Below are 15,012 nucleotides of genomic sequence, written 5' to 3'. Positions count from 1 at the left end.
TATATATAATGAATAGAGAATTATGGCTCACAATAAATAGCTTTGGCAGAATGTGTTGGATTTCATAAAAAACGGAATAGATTCTATGATTTGTAATATGTTACTTTAAATGATATATTTAAGGTTGGGTGCATAGATATAGAATTATGCAGATATGATATATAGTTAGTGTTAGAATGATATGATATAGGGGTTAGTTTATATTAAAGACTATTTGTTTTATTAAAAATTAATAAATATTTAAATAATATATAGTAGTGGAGTAAAATACTTGATACCTGTCATAATTTAAAAGGATTTATTTATTTTCGAGATAACAATATGGATAGACTATTTGGAAAATCAAAACCAAAACCTCCTCCACCAAATTTAAATGATTGCATAACCACGGTAATATAAAAAGTTCCATTCTTTCAAATTTATAAACCTTTACAAAATGCGGGAAGATCTTGTTAAAAAAGCAATAATATTTTTAAATAATGATAAGGTTGTTCATGATTGTGAAATTAAGAAACGTAAATTTTTAGAACAACAATGTTTAACTCCTGAAGAAATTAATTTAGCCTTCAATATTACAAAAAAGAGTGGAAAAATAGTTAATAACAGAAATTTTAAAAGTGCTTTAATATGTAAGCTTCTACTATCCTTTGGCATTTTTAGAAAATTTCTCAGATATTCTATTATTATAGTTGGAGTATATGCATTTATTAAATTCTTCAGACAATTTATATACCCATTAATTCATAAATATTGGACAAAAAAAAAGAAAATATCTGTAAAATCATTTGAAGATATTAATTTATCATTGAAAGAATGTAATACAAATTTAATTAAAGTTACCTATTTGCTAGAAAACTATTGTAACATTGATAAAATAAAAAGTGAATTTATTTTTCTTGATATTAAAGAGGATATTAAAGATTTAAAACAAAATGCTCTAGATTATAATAAGAGTCTGATTGATAAAGATTTTTTTGATACTTGTAATATAATAAAAGATGATAAAGAATCCCACAATTCTGGCACCAATAGCTCTATAACAGAACTGAATGGAGGAAATGGAATTCATTGATTTTGAAAAATATTTTATTTCATATATATCACAATTTATAAAATTTGTATGCACTTTTTATATATTTGACTCTTAATAAATTAATATAATGTATTTTATTTATTTTTTTACATAATCAATAAAAGATTGATACACGTGGGGGAAATGTTGAGCAAAAAATTTCTAAATTGGATCAAGAATTAACAAAATATAAGGATCAATTGAAAAAAATGAGGGAAGGTTCTTCTAAGGTTTAATCATAAATTTTATGTTTAACAATTAGTTAAGTTTAATGATATCAACAATAATAAAAAATTCATTTTCTGATTAATTAAAACCAATTTGCCAAAACTGAATATAATAAAATTAATTTTATATTTAGCACCAGAAGTCATTAAAATATATGAAGTTGTAATAAACTTTAAAAAAATTGATAATGAGTGAGAAGACTTAGATCTTTTATATTATAGAATGCCATATAATTTATCATCATTTTAAATGGATGCTGAATCAAATAATGAATAACATAAAATTTTAAGATTATGTATAGATTTTTTTAGTCACTAAATAAACCTTTTTCAAAAATATAGTATCATCATAATGTTCTAAACAATAGATAGAAGATGGATACAATGTGACTAAAAATATGATTTTATTATAATGATAAATTAAATATTTTTAAAAATAATAACAGACTGGCTTTCATGCCTGATAATAAACGAATATAAAGTGAAATAAAATTGAAATAGAGCTCTATAACCTCTCACACTAATAAAGATAAACACATAAAATTTAGATTGTTTTTACGGAACATAATGGTAATTAGCAGGGAGGTGAACCCTTCGACAAAAATAAAGGGTCCGGGTTCGGGTCCGGTAATAAATTTAAAAAGGACCCAGGTCCAGGGTTCGGGTCTGGGTTCAGAGGAAACATAAAAATAATGACTCAATAAAACTTTTTTTCATTCATTTTTTTATTATACTTCAATATACATTTATAATTCGAAATGAGATAATTTATATTTTAAATATTTTATTCAATCGCACAATCATGATATCTTCTAAAATATCATCCTTCAGATTTCCACGTAAATTAGTCAACAATGAAAATCCACGTTCTACGCTTACCTATAATAGATAGTCATTTTTATAATACATAAATTATTGTACTTGTGTTGCCGGTACAGCCATGACGATTCTAGAAAAGGTATATAATTCTGGATATATTGAAGAATTTTCCTCCCAGAATTTAAAAATGTTTGCATCTCTATTTATTCTCATAACTTCCGAGAACTTTTCTATTAAAGATACAATAGATATTTTTTGCTCCTTTCTATTAGATGATAATTTAATTTTTTTTTCTCTATCTAATAGTAAAATTTCCAGATCATCAATATCGTTATCATTATCATTGTTATTGCTACAACCAGTAGATATTGTTGTAACCACCAATGTATTGTAAATAATAGAGTTTTGGGTATGCCATAAATCTTCAAAATGGTCTATAGCCATTTGTTTTTGCTCACTACTTAATAAAACCTGATATTGAAGGTCTAAATATATAGAAGCATATACAACACTATTTTGTAAATATTGTTACTCTCTTATTTTCGTATTTTCTAATACTTCATTTGGAAAAGAACTTGTTAATCTCCCTAACTCTAATCGACATCTTAACCATATGCCATAAAAATCCGATAAACATAATTGTTCTGCTTGCCCTCTTAATGTTGTTATTTTTAAAGGAACCAGCACACTAGTAAGCTCTTTAATTGATTCCAATCATCTTCTGACAAAATGATTTCACAAGCTCCTATGATAAAATCATTACAGAAATCTTTCAAACTTAATAATCGCTCTAGCATCATACATATAGAGGACCAACGTGTTGTGCAATCTAAAATTGTCATTTACCTTTTCATGGATTTTGATATTCTAACAATTGTGGGAGTTCTTAAATATTTTACAACATCCCTTGCTTTATCAATTATAGTTTTAAAGTGACTATTTTTTAGGGAGATTCCACGAAAAAAATTAATAAAATTATAAAAATTTTACATTATTTTTTTAAAAATTAATAAAATTATAAAAATGATATTATTTTTTTAAAAATTAATAAAATTATAAAAATTTTGTATTATTTTTTAAAAACTATATTTTTACATTAATTTAAAAAAAAAAAATTTTAAGTTAAAATTTTTTAGCACCCTGAACCCTTGGACCCTCCACTTTTTAAAAGGGTCCGGGTCCGGGTTCAGCCAAAATACGAGGGTTCAGGGTCCGGGTTCACATCCCTGGTAATTAGTCACATACTAAAATGATACTTAAAATTTATTAAAATAAAGAGAATCCACACCACATAAAGTTCAATGCCTAGTATAGGATAGTAGGGTTGGTATATATTAAATATAAGTCAATGCCTGGTTTTTGGCTAGGATTTTGCCTTAAAAGTATAAAGCTAAATTTACACAATTTCTTATATTTGCTTTAAGATATATATATTATTTATCTCATCTGCTTGATTTCTATAAAACAATTGGTTATATATCTTTTTAGCATGCCTCCATTTACTGACACCTTGTATTCTGTAACAATAACCTTAAATTTATGATTTATAATATGTGTTTTTTATATTTTTAAATTCAGTAAATTGAGGAGTATATTTTGATTGTTAAATTATGTTTAAAAAAATACACATCGATAGAACATAGTCAAACAAAAAGCCCTCAAGATACTTAAACAGAAACGAATGTAAATAAATTTTTTTAAAATAATTTTGAAATTTATTTTTTAAAAAAATGTTGAATATTTTAATAATATGTTTAGAAATTTAAATTTTTATTTACTCTTATAGATTTAGTTAATTTTTTGGCCCAGCTTGGCCCATGTATGTTTATTTTTGCCTGCCCCTTAAAATATTATTTAGCTTCATGTTGTCTGTCCCAATTCATAATAACTTTTTATAAAGGAAAATGACCTAAATTAGCCTAATCCATCAACTATACTAAAAAAAACATTTTAAAATCTGACCCATAAAAATATTTTTCTCTATTTGTCCAACTTGATTCAAAAGTCTTTTAACCTGGCCATGAGCCATTCTGTGCAACTTGTAAGTGCAATTCTTTTGAAATATATAATCTACCAGCATTTTATTGCAAATGTTTCCTTATTACAACCATCTGAAATATGACATGCCAAAATAGTTCTTTATAAAATGACATTTAAGCTTATTTTTATACTTTTGTTTTTTGTGATTTTTTCGTTTTTTAAATCCCTAAGTAAAGAAAAGAATTAGAGTATAAAAAAATAATTAATATCAAATTTATTAAGAAACCCCCTAATTTTATTTATGATCCCAAGGTACGAACAACAATTAGACAATTTAAGGAATCAATCCTTTAACATGGAACAAGCGAATTATGCCACCCAAGCGTTGAAAGACACCAAAACTACGGTAAATATAATTACTCATTTCCCTCAAGGAGTAACAAAAAAAGAAATAAATGTTATATTAAAATGTGATTTTGCAATAGAAGAGTATCATTTTATCGTTTTTAAAAAAAAGGAATATACAAGAAAATATATTTTGACATATATTTTGGATTTTTATTTGCAACACAAAAATGATGCTTATCTTAGCTCGACGCTATGAAAATGGGCGTGAAGGAAATGAGGAAAGAATACAAGCATGTCAATATAGACAAAATCGATGTAATATATATTTTTTTATTTATTGTATTATATTTATTCTCTTTCTTTCTCTTTGTTCCCTATGGCAAATAATAAGTAAATCTAAGTTTTTTTTGAATTGTAAATATTTTGTGGGGTGTTTTAGAATTCTTTTTTTTCTACTCTTTATTATTTTTAGATTTATTGAAATAAATTTTACTTTACATGGATTCATTGCCTTCTCTGGCATTTTCAAGTTGAAGGGGGCTTACTTTAAAGAAGAATAATCCCCCTCCTCCTTCCAAAATGTCTAAGATTATCAAAGAAGTAATTCTATGAGGAGGTGGAGAGTTACCACTTATGGGGTTTACATCCCTCCCCCCGTTTTATCTTTTGAAAAATTTCCCTACCTTAATTAATTGCCTATTATTGATAGCTTTGATAAAATTTATTTCGTGCCGTTTTGTTTATATTACACAACATCAACTAAAAATAACGTTTTAAAAAAGGAAGTCCAAGACGATTTGGAAGATTTATTAGACCAAGCTAACGAAGTTCAAGATGCTCTGGGTCGGCAATACGGAGTACCAGATATCGATGAATCAGAGTTAGATGCTGGTTTGTTACTTATTAATAAATATAAAAGACCTGCAGAGGTACCAATTGCATGACCCGACCCATATTTTAAAAAAAAAAAATTTTGGCCCGGCCATGCCCTGGTTTTATATTTTTAGGCCCTGCTATTACATTTATTTTTAATATTTATGTATGACTATTGATGGCGATTTAAAATATACGACCTGACCCACGTCTTTTTTTAAATATTATTTTAGACCCAGCCTTGTTATATTTAAAAAATTAAAATACGGCCCGGCCCGTGTACCCGGGCTTGAAGGTGTCTGATAAATATATAGCTAGAATATTTTAATCTCTTGAATAACCTTAATTCTGTTATTGCGTAACTGAACTGCGATTTGAATACACATTTGAAAATAGACAAATAAGTTTGTTTGATAGACTTATATTTTACAATGGGTATTAAAAACAATACATACTAATGATCTGCATCACTTTTAAATAATCTTATAACGGGTTAAGAAATTTGTAACGGTTAATTCCGGTTCGGTTCAATTTGACACAGAAGCAGGATTTTGGATAAAATTTTCCACAAAATTATAAATCTCTTTCTTTAAATTAAATTTTAAAAAATAACATAATATCCCAAACATAATTGAAATAATATGTAAATAAAACATGTTAAACAAAATATAAAAAAAAACTATATTTAAAAACATGGGGGGGGGGGGTGAGGGAGTTGTCTAGGAAGATGACGATTTGAGTTGTTTGTAACATTTTAATTTTTTTAACCTTAAAATCATTAAAAAAAATTATAGCCAGAAAACTACTGTGACAAAGTCGTAAATGAAGTTTTTTTATTCACATGAAATAAAAAATTATCAGATAAGGCAAATATTTTTTTTACTTCCTTGTCACAAGGGAACAAACCCAACGTTAAGGATTTTTACAGAATTTGAGGTCTAAATTATTTAGTTTTGTGTGTAGGTTGTCACTACAACCCTATCCAAAAATCGAGTGCCTTTTGTGAAACGGTACACGACTTGCCCCCATAAGGGAACAAGCCCTTGCCCTAGAAAGGTAGAAGGAACAAGTTACCTTTATATCACGCACTCTGTTTTAGTGTTTTTTTTATACCAAACACTGGTAATTTGTTTTATACTTATAAATTTCGATTTTGTTACAGGTACCATTTTGTAATAATTGTATTGAGAAAATTTCGTTAATTAACCCAACTTATCTTTTGTATTTAAATTTTTATAAAATGATTTCTATAAAATTTTTAAATTATGTCATCTTATTTAAAAATATTTTTTCAAGCAAATACAAATTTTGGTTTATTCGGGAAATAATTTTCATAAATAATAATCCGCTAGATGGCGTTATATTTTAGAATATTTTGTTTAAAAATTTTTTTTTTTGATAAAAATAGAAATACAAATAAGTTTGATTATAACAGATCAAAGGCAATTTGCGTTTCACTAAATAGAGCAGTAAATACAAATATTTGAATCCTATCCAGGCACATATGTCGGAATTTTCTTCAGAAGGGAACAATTTTTTATATAAAAATCTTGGAGTGATTGTTTGAACCAATGGTTTGAACATTATTTTATGTAAGTTTAAATTGAAAAAATTAAGTACCTGTCAGATCCAATATTTCTTTATATTTTTAAGCTAATCGCGGCCTGGGCACCCTAAATTAAAAAAATCCACTAAGAGAAAATTTAACTTCTAACCTAGAATACAACTCTGATCAGATCTATGATCACCCCTACTTACATTCTATGCATGTCAATATAATATGTGGTTAACATTTTTTGTTATATCTTGTAATGGTGGGTTTCCCATTGTTTGACCATGGCCTACTTTCATCTTAAGATTTTGATCACATTATTAATACCTATTTTTATGCAGATAATTATTCTATTTATACATTTATTTATTATATCATAATTCCAAATAAATAAAATTTTAGCAATATTTTAGATATAATCTTGATTGGTCTATTAAATGGGCCAATCAGAAAAGTAAACGAATTTACGATCCAATGATTTTACGATCATAGTTAGGCTTAAACCAATATAAAAAAATATCACGCTCATATTATCGCAGAATTTATTTAGCACCTTTATTTTAAGATTACATTTAAATATTTAGCCCTGCATATACAAAAATTAAAGTAAAATTATTATATTTTTATTATAATTTTGTTATACATCGCCTCGAATTCGCGCCAACTATGAACGTTTTAATGGATTTCCGTTTGTTTTCTCCCCCCACTTTTTTCTTCTTTCCCTATTTTTATGGGGTCAATAGGAAATAAAATGTTTCTTATTTATAATTGCAGAACTCGAAGCCCTGGGAGATGAAATGCTGGGCGATACCGACACCTCATACCTCGACGATGCTAGCAAAGCCCCATCCGCACCCACAAAAGAACCCGGAAAGGAATCTATTGCCCTTCCCTCTGGCGGGAAAGGAGGAGGGGGTTCTAGTACTTCTAAGAATAAAGTATATGTTAGTTAGATGCAAAATAATATTAGAACTGTTCCGATCTACATATTTTTCACCGATCCCATCCAGTATTGATTCAAACTCGATCCGTTACAGATCCTATATTTATATTGATTTTTCACCACCCCCCCCCCCCCTCTCAACCAAATAAAAATAAGAAATCAATATTTTTTATGCAAAAAAATCGAATTGCATTTAATTAATTTTTTTATTTCTACAACAATTAAAAAATACGGATATTGATAGTATTGAATTTTTCATTATTCCTCCTCGTGAAATTAGAATTCCGCAGATAACGCATTTTGCAAAATTATCTTTGTCTTTTGTAAAATATTTCCATAATTCAGATACCATATTAAAAAAAATCTCTTATTTTAGTGTTATTATTTTAAAAGATTTAAAATAAATAAAACTTTGGGTGTTCCTTTCTATTTTTATAAAAAAAACTTTCAAAATACTATAAATCTATTTAAAATAATAAATAAAATTTAAGTGGTGTTTTGCATTTGCATTGTTTAAAAAAAATTTATTTATTAATGTAATATAAATGTATATAAAATAACAAAAAAAAAAGAAAAGTGAAAAAATTTGATCGGATCGGGTTTTTACAGGTATCGGCCCGATCATATATTTTTGGAAAACGCTAAATATCGGTGCCGATCAGATCCGATATTTAATATTGGCACAGCCCTACATAATATGTTCGTTCACATTGTGAATTGCCAATTTTTTAATAAAAAAAATTATTATAGGCACACTTTAATGACTAGAATTTTAGAGAGAATATTTATAAATTTATTATAAATTTGCTAAGTGGAAACAGAACCATTTTTGGCGCATTTATCATGAAATATAGAAAACTAAAAACTATCAAACAGCTGTTTTTTTCTTTTAATATTCGTTATTATGTTTTATATTTATTCAAGGAAGGTGTCACGCTTGACGAATTTGGGTTGCCTCAAATCAACTGATCTTCACTTTGTGATCTTAAATTAACATGCCATAACTATTTAAATTTATTATAATCTATAAAATCTCAAAAATATGTGTCTTATAACATATTGATTTATTTTGGCGTTGTATGTAGTTATAAATATATTGTTTAATAAATTTTAATATTTATTTAACTTATATTTGATATGATGTTATTTTAATATTCCCTTATAAAATGAAAATGAAATTATTTGAAATGATGATTGTTGTGTTTGAAAGAAATAAGATTTTCAAATATATATTTAATCTCAATAAATTTTTTTTTTTAAAATAAATATAGGATTTCTTTTTACAAATTCATAAAATACGAAAATAAAATAAAAAGCCGAATGAATATGTCAAATAAATTTATGTGGTAACCTACTGAATTAGATATATTAGTTTTTTATGCTTAATATAGTAATTTCCTAAATGATAAAACTTTTTGTAGAGTAATGCTGAGTTTTTTTTTATTAGATGCTTAAAAAATTAATAGAATGGCCATAATTAATTTTTATAATAGCGAATTTTGGTTAAATTTTTTTTATAAATAATGGATTGGCAAGTAAAATATTTTAGACTAATGGGCGGGCGGACGAGCGGGTAAGGATTAGACTAATGGGCAGGCGGGTATATATTTTTTTGAAAACCTAGCAGCCGGGTTAAAAAATTTTTAAAAAACATTGCAAACCTCTAGTATATACATATATCCACAAGTAAATATTAAAAATTACAAATGAATTTACTTAACCACTTATCCATTTAATCTATTAATCTCGTATATGTTTATTTCTTTTCTTCTATTATTAATTTATTATTTCACTTGACACATATTAACACATTAAACTAAACCGATAAACTTTAAAAAAAAAATTATTACCATTGACACATGTTAAAATGAAAGAATGGAAATAATATCTAATACGTCTATTAAGTTAGAAATGTTTGGGTTAATTAAGATACCATTATATATATATATTTATAATATCAGAAATATTTGGTCTAATTAAGACACCATTGTCAGTTAAGTTAAAATATTTGAATTAAAATACCATTTTTAAAAAATATCTAATAATATCAGGAAATATATGGGTTAATTAATATGCCAAATTAATATATATATATTTCTTCTTCTTTATTCTCCGTTTTTATGGCGATTTCCAGGTTTACCCGGAGTGAGGCCAGTTTTCCCTCTGATTTTTTTTCTTTTTCCCTTTTTGACGGTCCTGAGCATCAATACTTGTAAGATTCATGCTTCTCATATCCGCCGCTATCACATTTGTCCACGTCATCTTGGGTCTTCCTCTAGGTCTTGATCCTCCTACTTCCATCATTGTGCATCTCTTTACCCAGTCGTCTCTTGTCATACGTTCCACATGCCCAAACCATCTTAGTCAATTTCGTCGCATTACCATACCAATCATTTCTATACCTAATCTTGCTCGCAATTCCTTGCTAAAGTTTTTCTCTCTCTCAGAGATACCCCACACATCCATCTAACCATCCTCATCTCTGTTCTTTCTAATTTGGCTTCGTGAGTTGCTTTCATTGCCCATGTTCCACCGCCATAAACTAAACAACTCCTCACACAGCTTACGTGAACTTTCCCCTTTAACTTCAAGAGAAACTTTTTTATTTGTAAGAATAGACGACATCTCTCTGAACTTCTTCCAAGCTTGTCTGATCCTTGCAACAACTTGGCAGAATCTACACCACCATCTGCGTTTAGCATATCACCTAAATAACAAAACTTATCCACTTTTTCTAGGGTTAACCCAGTGCCAATATCCAGACCACCATTTTTTAGGTTATCATTATTATTTATCCCTTTCATGCATGTTCTACAAATAAAGGTCATTCTTTCTAACATCAAACTGCCTATTTTCCCGCTACATCTTTTATGTACCCATTTCTGGCATCTGGTGCATTGGATAGAATTTCTAGCAACTCCTTTCCCCCATACACCACAAGGCCACTTACCGGATTCTTCCATCTTTAGATTTTCCCCACCAATCATCACCTTTGTTTTTGATGCATTCATTTTCGGGCCCTTTGCTTCCATAGTCATCTTCCATTTACTAACTTTATCCCTCAATTCTCCCTCACTGTTTGCCATTAATACAAGGTCATCTGCATATAATATCTCCCCGGGAAGTCCTTCACGCATTTCTCTAGCCACCACATCCATTACTAAGATAAATAATAATGGACTCAGCACGGATCCTTGATGAAGTCCTACCTTCACCACAAAGCTGTCACTATCACCATAATCCGTCCGTACTGCTGTTTGTGCTCCAGCATACATTGCCATCACTGCGGTAACCAACCATTCCTCCACGCCGGATTTTCTCAAGGCCCATCTTGTAATCTCACGCGGCACCCTATCAAATGCTTTCTCCAAATCAACAAACGCATAATAGAGTTTTTTTCTTTTCCTTAGCAGGAATGCTTCTCCTGAATTTGACTCACCACGAAAATTGCATCTGTCGTGCCTTTTCCCGATGTAAAACCAAACTGCATTTCATCAATTTTAATTTGTTCCCTTAACCGCTTCTCTAACACTCCTCTCAAATACTTTCATTGCATGTTCCAAGAGTTTAATAGCTCTGTAAGACCCGCAATCTAAAAGATCACCTTTCCCCTTGTATACTGGGATAATTATACTTCTTCGCCAGTCCTCGGGAATAGTACCTTCTGTGACAATTTGATTTGCTAAATTCAATAATAATAATTTCGCATTCCTTACATTGTTCGTTCTTTTTTTTAAAGATTTACCCGTAGTTCTATCCACAGATTTCATAAGGTTCAATTTTATACCCACATTTTCTATTAATATAATACCCTTTTCCCATTTTTTATTCTTATTGTCGAACACACGAGAGCCCATATAATTTGTCCCACGAGAAACTTTATATTTACTCTCTTACATGGTAATATAATAGCATTACCTTTTTTAAAAATTATAAGGGCATTGTTCTTTCACCCAGAAACAATTCAACAGGAGTAAGACCCTCCTTATTTTTAGAATTATTATAATATAACTGTGCCATCTAAATCTTAGTTTTCTTCTTGTTTAGTCTTTTTAATCCAATTTTTTACTATGGCTACCATTCTTTCAGTCTGGCCATTTGAGCTAGGATGATATGGTGGAGCCGACACATGTTTTATTTGTAATGAAAATGTCTAAAATTATCTCTTATAAACGCTGGACCTCCATCAGTCACAATTTTTTAGGAATCCCAAATTTAGACCACAATTTTTATAATAATTTGATAACAACCTTGGTCGTTAAACCATGAACTTCTTTATATTCAAACCCCTTAGAATATGAAATACAATTAAAAAATATATTTTTTTTATCCAGATCAAAAAAATTAATTTGAACTCTTTCCCACGTTAATTTGACTTTGGCCACACGTCTCCCATTCCTTTACGGGCCATGGAGGCACAATTATTACATGGAACACATTTATTTGCAATTTCCAAATTCATACCAGGCCAACAAACATATTCATGCACTAATAATTTTATTTTATCTCTGCCTTAATGACCGGCATATAAAAAACTTAAAATTTAATCGCGCAATTAACATGGTATTACAGCACGATTTCCACTCATTATACAATCGTCCACAATTGACAATTCTTTTTTTATTTTTTAAATTTAATTCATGTCTGTTTTTCTAATGTTTTTCACCAGTTAAACACAATTTTAATTAACTTAAATCCTTGTCTCTCAAAGTAGTTAATTTAAGATCCTCCCAAGTTGTAGAACCTCCCTTTAATATATATGATAGAGCACTAATACATTCTCTCAGTCTATAATTTATTGTCAATTACTTAAGGATTGTTACAGCCCGATCCTAATCTAGACAAAATATCTGGGCAAATGATTTTCTTTCCCTCGCCGATATTTAATTTCCATATTAAAACTTCCCACAAGTAACAACCAACGTTGTAATCTCGAGGACATCATTTATTCTTTGTTAGCTTTTTTAAACAAATAAATCAATGATTTATCATCAGTATAAATCCCATTTTTTTTACCAATAAAATATTCACGATACTTGGTTAATCCAAAAATAACTGCAAAGGCTTCCTGTTCAATAACAGAATAGTGAGTTTCAACTTAATGATAAATTCTTGAAAAAAAAATAAATGTCTCTCTAAACCATCAATTAAATGCAATAACGCGCTTCTGACATCTTTATTAGATGCCTCTACGGCTAAGATTATTTCCAAATCACTGTTAAAACACCTTAAAATCGGTTCTTCACCAATTTTTTCTACAAAATCTTAAAAGTTTTACTCAAAATGAATCCATTTCTATAATAAATCATATAAGGAGATGCCACTTTTGCAAAATTGTCCACAAAGCGATGATAATAATTTACCATGCCCAAAAATACTGTACTTCAGATTTACTATTTGGGTGATTCACATTAGAGATATTTTTTTAATTTTATAAAGGGTTTCCATTAATTTGATGACCCAGCACTATTTCATTTTACCAAAACACTTTTTCCTTTGCTAGCTCTAAGCCCATATCACAAATTCTCTTGAAACTTCTTCAAGATGTTGATTATGTTGCTCTGATGTCATCCCAGTTATCAACACATCATCCATATAATAAAATAAACCTTCTAGCCCCTGGAAAACAGATGCCATGGTACGTTGGAAAATAGGTGCTGACACACTTAATCCAAACAGTAACCTACAAAATGCAAATAATTCTTTAGGAGTCGTTATCGTTAACAATTTGCGAATTTCCTCCTTTAAAAGTAACTGTAAATAGGCTGAAGAAAAATCAACTGGAAAAATATTTTGCACTCTTTAAATTAGCCAAAATATCTTCAATTCTGGGCATGGATATTTAACTTTTACAACACACAGGTTTAAGTTACACGAAAATCAACACATAGTCTCAACTTGCCATTAGTTTTTTTCACTGGAACCAATGGTGTGGCCCACTCACTATATTCCATGGGAATAATATTACTATCTTTGACCCAACGGTTTAATTCGTCTTCAATTTACTTCTTCCACTCGAAGGGAACTCGCCGATATGCTAAAAAAAATGGGTGAAAATCCCTCTTTTAATTTCACATCTACTTGATAATCATTAAGACATCCCAAAGTGTCTTCATATATTATATCATACTTCTCTATTAAAATAGATATATCTTTACACATTTTATTTAATTTATTAACTTTTAAATCAACATTTTGATTTTCATTAATTTCAATTTTATTTTCAAAACTATCCGATTTAACATTTAATTTATCGGAAATTTTACACATATCAGAATTAATAAAGGGATTCACTTCCTCTCTTATTAAATCCATCATTTCAATTTCAATCATTTTATTTCGAACGTTATCCGCAATAATTTATCGTTCAGAATTATTATCAAATCACTTTTTATTGTAAAAAAAATTACAATAATTAGGAGGACCAATTTTGGTAATCCAATCCTTACCCATAATAGTTTCAACATTTTTTTCTACCTCTTTTTTTCATACTTATAAATTTTAATTCTATGATAGAGACCATTTTGTAATAATTATATCGAGAAAACTCCGATTAACCCTAACTTATCATTTGTATTTATAGATTTTTACAAAATAATTTTTAATAAAGTTTTTAAATTAAATATTATTTAAAAATATTTTTAAACTAAAATACAGATTTTGGTTTATTCGGGTTATAATCTTACCATAAATAAAAATACGCCGGATGGCGTTATATTAAAAATATTTTGTTTAAAAATAAATATAAATAAGTTTGATTTTTTATATTTATCAATCACATTTACTAAATAACAGAGTTGTTAAAGTATTTAGATACAAGTATCTAGAAATAAAAATGTGGTATCTATATCTAGATAGATTTTGATTAAAGTATCGGCATCTTTATCTAGATATTATTTTAGATGTATATGTATCTGTTTTAGATACTTTTAAGATACATTTTGATATACTTCTATTTAACGCTTTTTTTATATTATAAATAAAATACTTGAATGTAAAATTTATTTTATTTCTATGAGCATATAACAATATTAATATATATATAGTAAAATTATATATATATGTAAAATATTAGAACTTATATATAAAAGAATATATAAATATTAATTAAATATTATGTCCGAGTTATCAATAACAAGCTAAATCTGACATTACAATCCATCTCAAGAAATTTGTCATTTTTAAAGCAATACACAAA

The 15,012-nt window shown here is 28.1% G+C and overlaps 1 protein-coding gene across 1 annotated transcript; it reads left to right on the top strand.

The window, feature by feature from the left end:
* Nucleotides 1–276: 276 nt before the first annotated feature.
* Nucleotides 277–8,922, top strand: LOC135929319 (charged multivesicular body protein 5-like). Its single transcript, XM_065465853.1, has 8 exons — nucleotides 277–390; nucleotides 1,198–1,302; nucleotides 3,755–3,801; nucleotides 4,411–4,504; nucleotides 4,690–4,761; nucleotides 5,229–5,337; nucleotides 7,646–7,809; nucleotides 8,739–8,922. The coding sequence occupies exons 1-8, from the start codon at nucleotides 322–324 to the stop codon at nucleotides 8,781–8,783; spliced, it is 705 nt and encodes a 234-aa protein (XP_065321925.1). The 5' UTR covers nucleotides 277–321; the 3' UTR covers nucleotides 8,784–8,922.
* Nucleotides 8,923–15,012: the final 6,090 nt, after the last annotated feature.

The sequence above is a fragment of the Gordionus sp. m RMFG-2023 genome, chromosome 5, assembly GCF_954871325.1.
Source record: "Gordionus sp. m RMFG-2023 chromosome 5, tfGorSpeb1-WG-v2, whole genome shotgun sequence".
In the NCBI taxonomy this organism is placed as follows: Eukaryota; Metazoa; Nematomorpha; class Gordioida; order Chordodea; family Parachordodidae; genus Gordionus; species Gordionus sp. m RMFG-2023.
Note: the sequence above shows the minus strand (reverse complement) of the source record. Positions and strands in the feature narration are given on the sequence as shown.